Source organism: Mustelus asterias, chromosome 10 (genome assembly GCF_964213995.1).
Source record: "Mustelus asterias chromosome 10, sMusAst1.hap1.1, whole genome shotgun sequence".
NCBI lineage: Eukaryota > Metazoa > Chordata > Chondrichthyes > Carcharhiniformes > Triakidae > Mustelus > Mustelus asterias.
Genome location: NC_135810.1, coordinates 124,791,840 through 124,805,803, shown reverse-complemented (window position 1 = coordinate 124,805,803; position 13,964 = coordinate 124,791,840). Strand labels below are relative to the sequence as shown.

General features: G+C 51.3%; 2 protein-coding genes and 1 non-coding gene across 3 annotated transcripts in view; 2 read left to right on the top strand and 1 right to left on the bottom strand.

The window, feature by feature from the left end:
• rhogb (ras homolog family member Gb) overlaps nucleotides 1-13,009 on the top strand; it is a 52,412-nt gene extending 39,403 nt beyond the window's left edge. Inside the window, exon 2 of the mRNA XM_078222632.1 lies at nucleotides 9,926-13,009. Coding sequence (XP_078078758.1) covers nucleotides 9,964-10,539 — 576 coding nt within the window. The 5' untranslated portion in view covers nucleotides 9,926-9,963 and the 3' untranslated portion in view covers nucleotides 10,540-13,009. The remainder of the gene's footprint in view (nucleotides 1-9,925) is intronic.
• LOC144499965 (interleukin-1 receptor type 2-like) overlaps nucleotides 1-13,964 on the top strand; it is a 1,647,203-nt gene that overhangs the window by 920,308 nt on the left and 712,931 nt on the right. The window lies entirely within an intron of this gene.
• Nucleotides 6,566-6,754, bottom strand: LOC144500154 (U2 spliceosomal RNA). Its single transcript, XR_013498940.1, has one exon. It is a non-coding gene; the product is annotated as a U2 spliceosomal RNA (small nuclear RNA).

Genomic DNA, 13,964 nt, shown 5'->3' with positions numbered 1-13,964 from the left:
AATATTGTGTGCAGTTCTGGTCACCTCACTGTAAGAAGGATGTGGAAGCGCTGGAAAGAGTGCAGAGGAGATTTACCAGGATGCTGCCTGGTTTGGAGGGTAGGTCTTATGAGGAAAGGTTGAGGGAGCTAGGGCTGTTCTCTCTGGAGTGGAGGAGGCTGAGGGGAGACTTAATAGAGGTTTATAAAATGATGAAGGGGATAGATAGAGTGAACGTTCAAAGACTATTTCCTCGGGTGGATGGAGCTATTACAAGGGGGCATAACTATAGGGTTCGTGGTGGGAGATACAGGAAGGATATCAGAGGTAGGTTCTTTACGCAGAGAGTGGTTGGGGTGTGGAATGGACTGCCTGCAGTGATAGTGGAGTCAGACACTTTAGGAACATTTAAGCGGTTATTGGATAGGCACATGGAGCACACCAGGATGATAGGGAGTGGGATAGCTTGATCTTGGTTTCAGATAAAGCTCGGCACAACATCGTGGGCCGAAGGGCCTGTTCTGTGCTGTACTGTTCTATGTTCTATGAAATCTGAAATAAAAACAGAAAGTTCTGGATAAATTCAGCAGGTCTGGCAGCATCTGTGGAGAGAAACACGGTGGCACAGTGGTTAGCACTGCTTCCTCACGGCGTCAGGGACCCGGGTTCGATTCCCAGCTTAGGTCATTGTCTGTGTGGAGTTTGCACATTCTCCCCGTGTCTGTGTGGGTTTCCTCCGGGTGCTCCAGTTTCCTCCCACAGTCCGAAAGATGTGCGTACTAGGTGGATTGGCCGTGTTAAATTCTCCCTCGGTGTACCCGAACAGGTGCCGGAGTGTGGCAACTGGGGGATTTTCACAGTAACTTCATTGCAGTGTTAATGTAAGCCTACTTGTGACTAATAAATAAACTTTGAACTTCAACTTTTAATGTCACAGATCTGTGACCTTTCATTGAAATGCAAAAGGATCTTTGACTTGAAACTCTCTATAGCTGTTGTCAGATCTGCTTAATAGATTCCAATTGGTTAGGGCATTAGCGGTCAGATTGGGGATATGGAGTTAAGATTCCGATCAGCCACGATCTAATTGAATGGTAGAACAGGTCAGAGGGGCTGAGTGGTCTCCTCTGGTTCCTACATAACTCTGCCCTATCTCACTCACGGCACAGCCTGTTCAGTTTAGTGAGCTGGGTTTTCCCCTCACTCAACCGACATGACACTGTTTTGAATGAGTAAGTGGGTCTTTCCCCTGAAGTCATTTCTGAAGCTGTTGTGGAACGAGATTACGAGAGCGGCTCTGAGGTACAGAACGTGGCAGAAACCAGAGTCAGTTGATGGAGTTTGAGATGGTTTGGAAATGCTCTGTGGCGTCATTGCCGTCCCTCCTGCTGTCAGGATCCAGCAGCACTGCCAGATGCGTGTGTGGGTGTTGAGGCCGGATTCCCGCAAGGAAATCTGCCGTCCTGACCCGGTCTGGCCTACTTGTGCCTCCAGAGCCACAGCAACGGTTGACTCTTAACTGCCCTCTGAAACGGCCGAGTGAGACACTCAGTTCAAGAGACAGTTGGGGATGGGCAATAAACGCTGGCCCAGCCAGCGATTCCCATGGACAAATACAGGAAGAAATTCTGTTATCTAAAGTACTGAGTGGAATTTTAAATCCATCTAAAAGTTTGAAATCTTTATTAAGCACAGGAGACCCACACAAGAGGCAAGGAAGAGCAGAGTTCAGAGGAGAATAGAATGAGGCTGGAGTTTAGACAAAATCCAACTTGGATTTTCAGTGCCTGGGGTTTATGAAAGGTCTTTGGGATCTGTGGCGATCCATTGTCCTGTCTGAGGATAGAGCTGTGAGTCACTGTGAAGGCTCAGAAAGGAATGAACACCAGCCTCTGTGCAGAGTTGAAGAAAGAATCTACAATCTGTTCAGTTTAATGAAGGGAACAGACTTTCTCAATCCTGGTTTCACCCTCCTTCTCTCTGCTCTCCATCTATTCACCTCACTCAAAACTCTGCCTGTATCAGAACTCAGTAAGAAGTCTCACAACACCAGGTTAAAGTCCAACAGGTTTATTGTGAGACTTCTTACTGTGTTCACCCCAGTCCAACGCCGGCATCTCCACACCATGTGTATCAGAACTCCCAGTTAGTCCCATTCACCAATCACCCTCTGTGCTCACTGATCCACACTGGCTCTCCCATCACTAACATCATGGTGTTAAAATTCTCATCCTCGTTTTCAAATCCCTCCATGGATTTACTCCTCCCTCTCTCTGTAACCCCTCCAGCCCCCACACTCCTCCCTCTCTCTGTAACCCCCTCCAGCCCCCTCACTCCTCCCTCTCTCTGTAACCCCTCCAGCCCCCACACTCCTCCCTCGCTCTGTAACCCCCTCCATCCCCCTCACTCCTCCCTCTCTCTGTAACCCCCTCCATCCCCCTCACTCCTCCCTCTCTCTGTAACCCCTCCAGCCCCCACACTCCTCCCTCGCTCTGTAACCCCCTCCATCCCCCTCACTCCTCCCTCTCTCTGTAACCCCCTCCAGCCCCCACACTCCTCCCTCTCTCTATAACCCCTCCAGACCCCACACTCCTCCCTCTCTCTGTAACCCCCTCCAGCCCCCACACTCCTCCCTCGCTCCGTAACCCCCTCCAGCCCCCACACTCCTCCCTCGCTCTGTAACCCCCTCCATCCCCCTCACTCCTCCCTCTCTCTGTAACCCCCTCCAGCCCCCACACTCCTCCCTCTCTCTATAACCCCTCCAGCCCCCACACTCCTCCCTCTCTCTGTAACCCCCTCCAGCCCCCACACTCCTCCCTCGCTCTGTAACCCCCTCCAGCCCCCACACTCCTCCCTCGCTCTGTAACCCCCTCCATCCCCCTCACTCCTCCCTCTCTCTGTAACCCCCTCCAGCCCCCTCACTCCTCCCTCGCTCTGTAACCCCTCCAGCCCCCTCACTCCTCCCTCTCTCTGTAACCCCCTCCATCCCCCTCACTCCTCCCTCGCTCTGTAACCCCCACCAGCCCCCACACTCCTCCCTCTCTCTGTAACCCCCTCCAGCCCCCACACTCCTCCCTCGCTCTGTAACCCCCTCCAGCCCCCACACTCCTCCCTCTCTCTGTAACCCCCTCCATCCCCCACACTCCTCCCTCGCTCTGTAACCCCCTCCAGCCCCCACACTCCTCCCTCTCTCTGTAACCCCCTCCATCCCCCACACTCCTCCCTCGCTCTGTAACCCCTCCAGCCCTCACACTCCTCCCTCTCTCTGTAACCCCCTCCAGCCCCCACACTTCTCCCTCTCTCTGTAACCCCCTCCAGCCCCCACACTCCTCCCTTGCTCTGTAACCCCTCCATCCCCCACACTCCTCCCTCACTCTGTAACCCCTCCATCCCCCTCACTCCTCCCTCTCTCTGTAACCCCTCCAGCCCCCTCACTCCTCCCTCTCTCTGTAACCCCTCCAGCCCTCACACTCCTCCCTCTCTCTGTAACCCCCTCCAGCCCCCACACTTCTCCCTCTCTCTGTAACCCCCTCCAGCCCCCACACTCCTCCCTTGCTCTGTAACTCCCTCCAGCCCCCACACTCCTCCCTTGCTCTGTAACCCCTCCATCCCCCTCACTCCTCCCGAGATCTCTGCACTGCTCTCATTCTGACCTTATCAACACTCCTAATATCAGCCGCTTTACCATTGGCTGCTGTACCTTCACTTGGAGGGCCGAAGGGCCTGTTTCCTGTGCTGTACTGTTCTTTGCCCTGAGCTCTGGAACTCCCTCCCTGAACCTCTCCACCTTCCTTGCTTCTTGAAGACACTCCTTAAAATCAACTCCTTTGAGCAAGTTTTGCAACACCTGATCTAATATCACATTATGTGGCTTGGTATAAAACCAGTGTCTGATTTCTGCCCTGCTAAAGCACCTTGGAAAAATGCTATATAAATGCAATATTGTTGTTGTGCTGGTATTGAGGTTACAGACAAGAAGTCTGCATCCTTTAGCTGCTTTGTTTCAGCTACTGGGCAGGAGAGGGGGCAGGGGGAGCGGGAGGGGGGGCAGGGGGAGGGGTAGCAGGGGGAGAAGGAGGGGGGCAGGGGGAGCGGGAGGGGGGGCAGGGGGAGCGGGAGGGGGGGCAGGGGGAGCGGGAGGGGTAGCAGGGGGAGAAGGAGGGGGGGCAGGGGGAGCGGGAGGGGTAGCAGGGGGAGAAGGAGGGGGGCAGGGGGAGGGGTAGCAGGGGGAGAAGGAGGGGGGCAGGGGGAGCGGGAGGGGTAGCAGGGGGAGGGGTAGCGGGAGGGGGATGGGGAGGGGCAGGGGGAGCGGGAGGGGTAGCAGGGGGAGGAGGAGGAGGGGGGAGTGGGAGGAGGAGGGAGAGTGGGAGGGAGAGTGGGAGGGGGAGCGGGAGGGGGAGCAGGAGGGGTAGCCCTGCGCAGACAGGTGACCACCATCAGGGAAAGCTGCTTCAGTCAGTATTGCGCTCTGGGCTTTAAGGCAGTGAGAGATACTCGGCCATGTTGGGCATCCTGTTGCAGGACGTGCTGCTTTTGGGTTAACCAAATGAACTAAATCATCAAACCGAGGGGGAAATTAAAAGGCAGCCCTTTAGAGGGATGTTACATCAAAGTAAACAGAACCTCAGCAGAAACGTAAAACATTATAAGAACTAGGAGCAGGAATAGGCCATCTGGCCCCTCGAGCCTGCTCCGCCATTTAATAAGATCGTGGCTGATCTTTTTGTGGACTCGGCTCCACTTACCCGCCCGCTCACCATAACCCTTAATTCCTTTACTGTTCAAAAATTTATCTATCCTTGCCTTAAAAACATTCAGTGAGGTAGCCTCAACTGCTTCACTGGGCAGGGAATTCCACAGATTCACAACCCTTTGTGTGAAGAAGTTCCTCCTCAACTCAGTCCTAAATCTGCTCCCCCTTGTTTTGAAGCCATACCCCCTAGTTCTAGTTTCACCCGCCAGTGGAAACAACTTCCCTGCTTCTATCTTATCTATTCCCTTCATAATCTTATATGTTTCTATAAGATCTCCCCTCATTCTCCTGAATTCCAATGAGTATAGCCCCAGTCTACTCAGTCTCTCCTCATAAGCCAACCCTCTCAACTCCGGAATCAACCTAGTGAATCTCCTCTGCACCCCCTCCAGTGCCAGTATATCCTTTCTCAAGCAAGGAGACCAAAACTGTACACAGTACTCCAGATGTGGCTTCACCAGCACCTTATACAGCTGCAACATAACCTCGCTATTTTTAAACTCCATCCCTCTAGCAATGAAGGACAAAATTCCATTTGCTGCCTTAATGACCTGCTGCACCTGCAAACCAACTCCTTGAGATTCCTGCACAAGGACACCCAGGTCCCTCTGCACAGCAGCATGCTGCAATTTTTTACCATTTAAATAATAGTCCATTTAGCTGTTATTCTACCAAAAGGGATGACCTCACATTTACCAACATTGTACTCCATCTGCCAGACCCTCGCCCACTCACTTAGACTATCTATATCCCTTTGCAGACTTTCAGTGTCCTCTGCACACTTTGTTCTGCCACTTATCTTAGTGTCATCTGTGAATTTTGACACACTACACTTGGTCCCCCACTCCAAATCATCCAAGTAAATCGTTAACAATTGCGGTCCCAACACTGATCCCTGAGGCACACCACTAGTCACTGATCGCCAACCAGAAAAACACCCATTTACCCCCACTCTTTGCTTTCTGTTAGTTAACCAATCCTCTATCCATGCTAATACATTACCCGTAACACCGTGCACCTTTATCTTATGTAGCAGTCTTTGGTGCGGCACCTTGTCGAATGCCTTCTGGAAATCCAGATACACCACATCCACAGGTTCCCCATTGTCCACTGCACATGTAATGTTCTCAAAGAATTCCACCAAATTAGTCAAACATGACCTTCCCTTCATGAATCCATGCTGCGTCTTCCCAATGGGACAATTTATATCCAGATGTCTCGCTACTTCTTCCTTGATGATAGATTCAAGCATTTTCCCCAGTACAGAAGTTAAGCTAACCGGCCTATAGTTACCCGTCTTTTGACTATCTCCTTTTTCAATCAGTGGCATCACATTTGCTGTTTTCCAATCTGCAGGAACCACCCCAGAGTCCAGCGAATTTTGGTAAATTTCCACTAGTGCATTTGCTACTTCTCCCGCCATCTCTTTTAGTTCCCTGGGATGCATTCCATCAGGACCAGGAGACTTGTCTACCTTTAGCCCCATTAACTTGCCCTCAGTTCTCACCTGCCGTAGCCTTCCTGCCATCAATTTTTGGCATGTTATTTGTGTCTTCCACTGTGAAGACCGACACAAAATACCTGTTCAATGCCTCAGCCATTTTCTCATTTCCAGTTATTACATCCCCCTTCCCGTCCTCTAAAGGAACAATGTTTACTTTAGCCACTCTTTTTCGTTTTATATATTTGTAGAAACTTTTTCCATCTGTTTTTATATTCTGAGCTAGTTTAATCTCATAATCCATTTTACTTTTCTTTATAACGTTTTTTGTGTCTTTTTGTAATCCTCTAGTTTCCCACTAATCTTTGCCACTTTGTATGCACCAAAGAGGGCTGGGCCGCACCGTTCCTGGAGGCACTGCAAGACCAGGCCGACACTGTGGGCTGGAAAGAGCAAGCCCCTTTCCCACCGCCCTGTCCCAAAAATCCTCTTAATATTTGGCCCCCAGATCGGGGATGTATCAGATATTAAACTGATGAGAACAATTTTTTAAAATTGTTTATATCCAACATTCAAGGGGTCAATAAAACATCCCAGTCCCCGCGGTGTCCATGGGGCACGGAAAGCCTCTGGTGCTGGAAGACACCCGGCAGCGAACAGAGGCAGACAGTCAGGATAGACAGCCCCCACCGCCCCCTCCCCCCCTCTGCACCCTACCAATCTTGGTGCCATCTGCACACTTACTTAACATTCCCCCCACATTTTCATTTATACCATTTATGTATATAACAAACAATAAGGGACTCAGCACTGAACCTTGTGGTACACCACTGGACACTGGCCTCCAGACACTCAAACAGCCTTCTACCACCACCCTTTGTGTCCAGTTTTGGATCCAGTTTTGGATCCATCTCGGCAAGTTTCCCTGAATTCCATGCGCTTCAGCCTTCTCAATCAGTCTTGATTCAGAGAGGATGTTTGATGTCTTTAGGGAATGCTCTGAGAACATCCTTAAAGTGTTTCCACTGTCCTCCTGGAGTCTCCTGCCGTGATTGAGTTCAGAACAGAGCAGTTGCTTTGGGAGTGTGGTGTCGGGCTGGATGGGTAATGACTCGTGCCCAGCGGAGCTGTTTTTGAGGGACGCTGTGCAAGCTGGCTCGGGAAAGGGCACTGGTGTTGTACCGCCTTTCTCAGCACCACATCTAGAGAGTTTGCAAAGGCACTGCTGGTGCCCCCACCCCCCCAACCAGAGGAAATAGTTCCTCTCTCTCGACCCGAGCAAATCCTTTAATCATCTTAAATGGATCAGCCCATAATCTTCTAAACTGAAGGGAACACAAGCCCAGTCTGTGCGACCGGTCCACATTATTTAACCTTTACCCCCCGGTGAACCTGTATACCCCCCCCCAAAAGACTGGTATCTCTGTCCTGAGTTGCGAGGGGGGGGCCGTGTGGAGCTTTGAATAACTTCAGTATAACTCCCATCCATCTGTAATCCAGCCTCACTGAGCCAGCATTGTGCGCTGAAGCTTACCTTGCGCAGTATGGCCCTGTGCGTGGCAGGAATTACACCCCAGGCTGCTGCCCAGGTTAATGATTCTCCACTCTCACTCTTGTGGGGCACGAACCTGCTTTTATTGCTGCTGCCTCTGTCTCCGGGTCTCTGAGAGTAACCCCACCAATTAGTGAATTAGAGTAAGGAGCTCTGGGGATCGGGGGGGTGGGGGGGGGGGGGGGGGGGGGCGGGTGGAGGGGGGGTTGTTTGAACAGTTGAGGTTTTGACTGAAGAGAAACTTGGCCTGTTTGAACTTGACATCCAGCACCCATTGGCTCACTTCCCAACCTGGCTGGGGGCAAAGTCCAGAGGTGGGAGGTCATTGGAGTGTTGTGATGTCAGCACCGTGTAAACCCACTCTTCACTGAGTGGCTGCATCCACTGGCAAAAGCACCAGGCAAACTGTCTAAACAGTGCACTTCCTCAACTCTCTCCTTATCAGACTGCCTGGATTAACTGGGCCCTCCCATTCCCTTGACGAGATGGATAATTAACGTGTTATTATTGAACTCAATCAGCCCAGAGTTTCACAGCTGTTAACCTGTGAGGTACTGAATGGGGGGAGGAAGTAACAACTGGCATTTCTATAGCAACCTCCAGCTTCCCAAACCACTTCACAGCCAATGTGTGTAGAGCAAGATGCCACAAACCACCATCCGAGCATGCTGATAGGCTGCTTTAGTGCTGGTGACTGGGTCACATGTTCACCGAGACACGGGGGGACATTCTGCTCTGCTTCAAGGTGGTGGCCATGTCATCCTCTACATCCACCTGAGACAGGTTCTCAGTGTAACATCTCATAGCAAAGACAGCCTTCCGACAGTACAGCACTCCCTCAGTACTGACCCTCCGACAGTGCAGCACTCCCTCAGTACTGACTCTCCGACAGTACAGCACTCCCTCAGTACTGACCCTCTGACAGTGCGGCACTCCCTCAGTACTGACCCTCTGACAGTGCGGCACTCCCTCAGTACTGACCCTCCGACAGTGCAGCACTCCCTCAGTACTGACCCTCTGACAGTGCGGCACTCCCTCAGCACTGACCCTCTGACAGTGCGGCGCTCCCTCAGCACTGACCCTCTGACAGTGCGGCGCTCCCTCAGCACTGACCCTCTGACAGTGCGGCGCTCCCTCAGCACTGACCCTCTGGCAGTGCGGCACTCCCTCAGCACTGACCCTCTGACAGTGCGGTGCTCCCTCAGCGCTTCAGTGGGAGTACAATCCCAGATTCTATGCTTGCATCTCTCTGGATTGAATTTGAAGCCTTGACTTTCAGACTCACGAAAATCGGGGGCTCTGCAATGTTGAAAAGGCCGTACGAGTCCCGTACCTTCACCGCAATGCTAGTCTACCGGGGCGGCACAGTGGTGAGCACTGCTGCCGCACTGCGTTAGGGACCCGGTTTCAATTCTGCCTTGGGTCACTGTCTGTGCGGAGTCTGCACGTTCTCCCCGTGTCTGCGTGGGTTTCCTCCAGGTGCTCCGGTTTCCTCCCACAGTCCAAAGATGTGTGGGTTAGGTTGATTGGACATGATAAATTGCCCCTTAGTGTCAGGGGTACTAAGAGGGTAAATGTGTGGGGTTATGGGGATAGGGCCTGGGTGGGATTGTGGTCGGTGCAGACTCGATGGGCCGAATGGCCTCCTTCTGCACTGTAGGGATCCTATGATTTGAACCCCTGTTCAAATCAGAGAGGGCCGGTTCAGAACAGAGTTGAGGGGGAACTTCTTCTCTCAGAGGGTAGTGAATCTCTGGAATTCTCTGCCCATTGAAGTGGTGGAGGCTTCCTCGTTGAATATGTTTAAATCACAGGTAGATAATTTTCTGATCGATAAGGGAATTAGGGGATATGGGGAGCAGGCGGGTAAGTGGAACTGATTCGCTTCAGATCAGCCATGATCTTGTTGAATGGCGGGGCAGGCTCGAAGGGCCAGATGGCCTACTCCTGCTCCTATTTCTTATGTTCTTATGTTCTCTTGGGCCTCTGAATTACAAGTCCAGTAATGTCATTGCAATGCCAGTCTAACATTAGCTTTGGGTAAATGAATATTTTATACTCTGACCTGGCATTGGAGATGTTTAACTCGTTGTCTAAAGTTTGAGCCCAGCAGAATTGGGTGTGTGTGAGGGGGGGAGGGCGGAAATGGTTTGTTTAATTGCTGATGTTTTGGATGTTTTCCTTCCTGGCGGTTCTGCAGGTTGCTGACGGTGAGAAGCTGATAACCGTGGCCCAGGGATGCAGAGCATTAAGTGTGTGGTGGTGGGAGATGGTGCCGTTGGAAAGACCTGCCTGTTGATCTGTTACACCACCAACGCCTTTCCCAAAGAGTACATCCCAACTGTCTTCGACAACTACAGTGCGCAGATCACGGTGGACACTCGGACAGTTAGTCTGAACCTTTGGGACACTGCTGGTCAGGAGGAGTACGATAGACTCAGGACTTTGTCCTATCCCCAGACCAATGTCTTCATCATCTGCTTCTCCATAGCCAGTCCTCCCTCATACGAGAATGTCCGCCACAAGTGGCACCCCGAAGTGACCCACCACTGCCCAGAAGTGCCCATGCTCTTGGTGGGCACCAAGAAGGACCTGCGGAACGACCCGGAAACTATCAAGAAGTTGAAGGAGCAGAGCCTGTCGCCCATCTCTCAGCATCAGGGGAATGGGTTGGCCAAGCAGATCCAGGCTGTGAAGTACATGGAGTGCTCAGCACTCAACCAGGAAGGAATTAAAGAGGTGTTTGCCGAGGCAGTGAGAGCTGTCATTAACCCAGCTCCGATCAAAAGCAGAAAGGGTTGTGTGCTCTTGTGAGGAAAGTTCCCTCCGCCCCCTCCACGTCTCACACTCCCCTACCCACTCCCACCTTGATTTGCCGCACAGTCGGGATGTTTGTAATCTCGCTCTGGCCTCTGGATAATCACCAATGCTCCACGGGAAGAAATCTGCTTCATCCAGCTTGAGAAGGACCAGCCAGATTGAGGTCTCCAATTGGTTCCCATTCTTCTCCCCCTCCCTCCCTCTCTCCCTCCTTCCCTCATCAAACATCCAGGAGTCATCTGAAAAGAACCAACAACTGGGATGAATCTGGGAGTGTGGAAAGGGGTCCTTATTGCTGGCACCATTCCACCGTTCCCTTCCTCACTTTGCCCAGCTGATTAACCGTGTGTATCCCTCCCCAGAGTTCATCCCAGTCAGACATTCTCGACATTCCTTCTCCTGGAATAAGATGTTGATAAGGGACTGTCCACATCTCCCTGTTGGATTATGGGGAAGACCTTTAGCCATAGTAAAGGCAGACAGTGCTGGAAAAACCCAGCAGGTCTGGCAGCATCTGTGGAGAGAGGAACCAGATTAACATGTCAAGTCCAATCGGACTCTCTTTCCAAACCTTTAGCCGTGGTTTCAGTTTCTGCTCCTTCTCACACCCTCGCTTTGCAGTGAGTCGGTTCTCAGCTGAGTCCAGATGTGAAACTTTGCCGTCCTTCCCTCTAACACTGGAGCTATGGAGAGAGGCAGGCCGGAGTGTGAAACCTGCCTTCCCTCCAATCCTTTAACAGCTCCTCCAGAATCCAGAACAGAAGGAATCTTAAAATGTATTCTTTCCTGGGGACATGGACGTCGCTGGCTGGGCCAACATTTATTGCCCATCCCTAACTGCCCTTGAACTGAGTGTCTCACTCGGCCATTTCAGAGGTCACTTCAGAGTCAACCACGTTGCTGTGGCTCTGGGGTCACATGTAGGCCAGACCGGGTAAGGATGGCAGATTTCCTTCCCTAAAGTACATTGGTGAACCAGATGGGTTTTTACAATAATCGACGATGGTTTCATGGTCACCATTACTGAGACTAGCTTTACATTCCAGATTTATTAATTGAATTTAAATTCCACCTTCTGCTGTGGTGGGGTTTGAACCCGTGACGACAGGGGCCCCCCCTGGGGCCTCTGGATTACTAGCCCAGTGACAACATCACAAGGCCACCCAATACAGGCTTGGATGGGTCAGGAATATTGGGAGGTCTCATCGGAACGTTTTAATCGCCCTTCTTACCCAACCAGAATCGATGGCAAACATAAGAATTGGGCGGGGGGGAGGTTTCAATGTGTCGTGTTCAGGCTGACTGATTTCAGTGGAGGGGGGGTAGGGGTGGGGGAGTGTGCGGGTTGGGGGTAGGGAGGGTTCGGCCCCCACTGGAGATTGAGATGGTTGAGTGGCTGTTGACAAACCACTGTCTAAAGGTCACTCTTATTTGCCACTTCCTGGCTCCCTCCTTGCCAGAGGTTGGATGAATTGGTTTGGGGTTGGTTTAGTGGATCGAGGGATCCAGTCTGACACAGGGTGGATGTGGGGAGAGTGTGAGGAGATTGTCCAGCTCATTAACTCTCAGGGAATGAACCTTCATTCACTATCAGAATAACCTGGGTCAGGTGACACTCAGCACAGGGCGCACAAGTTCAACAATCCCATTCCATCTGTCTCACTAACAACAAGTAGCTGAAACCCCCTGTCCACTGCTGCCATGACGATTGACCTGGTGGACAGCCAATGGCAGGAATTTGGCGGGGTGGGGGAGGGGCGATGGTGTCAGATCTCTTGCGATAAACCCTCTGGCAATATCTCCAGTCACCGTTGCTGCTGCCTTCTTGTTGAAGCCAACTGGGAGATTTGATGCTGCCCCCATCCCACCTTCCCTTCCCAGCCAACTGAGTCAAATATAAATTGATATCCCCAAAGCCTTGGGCCTAAACTTTGGTGTCTAACAGCTGCTGCCAAATAAACAGGTCGCTAAAGTCCGATCCACCTCCCTTCCCCTGCAGCCCCTCTTTCTCTCTCTCTCTTTCCCCCCTCACCCCATCTTTATCTTCCTTACAGTCTCATGCTTGCCTATTGTGCTGCTCCTGTAGTTGAATGACCTGCTCTTGGGCATCGTGCAGGAGTCAGTGCCACTCTCTCAAGCTCAGGGTTCGAGACCCAGAGGGCAGCCTTTACTCTGTGGTCTATCTGAGAAATTATATTGAAGCCTTGGGTTTTGCAGTTGACGTTGCTGCTTAATAATTGCCCCCTTCCTTTACCTGCTACAATATCCTGATTAAATTAGTAGGTGCTTTTAAATAAAAAGTATTGGTTAATTAATAAGGGATGTAATAAACTCTATCTGCTCATTTGTAAATCTGTTCCTAATGTGTGGTGTTTGAAGTATGCTTTTTTTGGCTTGAAATGTTTAATAATCTCTGACATTGCATTGTTTTAATCTTTGAGCTAATAAAGGCTTTGTTTTTGGAGTTCTGATATCAGACGGCCTAGTATTTTCATAGCGGCTAGGCTAGCGGCTGAAGCCTGGGAGTAGATTTTTTTATCCTTGCACCTGAGTCTAACATGCCTGTTGTAGCCAAATTCGAGGCAGTTTATGAGGACAGGCAGAGTTTGTATTTCTTCAAGTTATGATGGCCAGGCGGGATCGTCAATAGATTTCCCCATGGGCCTCGGGTGGCACAGTGGTTAGCACTGCTACCTCACCGCCAGGGTCCTGGATTCGATTCCCAGCTTGGGTCACTATGTGGAGTTTGTACGTTCTCCCCGTGTCTGCCTGGGTTTCCTCCGGGTGCTCCAATTTCCTCCCACCGTCCAAAGATATGCGGGTTAGTATGATTGGCCATGATAAATTGACCCGAGTGTCAGGGGGATTAGCAGGATAAATGAGGTTATGGGAATGGGGCCTGGGTGGTATTGTGGGCGGTACAGACTCGATGGGTCAAATGGCCTCCTTCTGTATGTAGGAATTCTATGAATACAAGCTCCCCTATGAGGCGAGTCGAGGTTCGCCCAATAGGGAAGGAGCAGGGGAGGGGGGCAGTTTAAAACAAACTGGCTCCACTCAGGCTGGCAATCGAAAGGCTTGGAGCTGATCTGCACCCTCCAGCCGCTGAACGGTGCTCAGATGTCACTGTAGATAAAGGGTGATGGGTGACAGAAGTCTGGCCTCAATAAGATTATTACATTGGCAACGAGGAGTAAAACAAATTTTCTTCCCTCCGGACTGTCTTTACCGTTGAGGCAAGTAATCGTCTGGTAAGAAAAGTGCCTCTTCTTGGTAAACTTGAAGCCTATGATGTAAGTGTAGAAGACTGGGCCCAATACGCAGAGTGCCAACAATATCAAGAACAAAGAACAAAGAAAATTACAGCACAGGAACAGGCCCTTCGGCCCCTCCAAGCCTGCACCGACCATGCTGCCCGA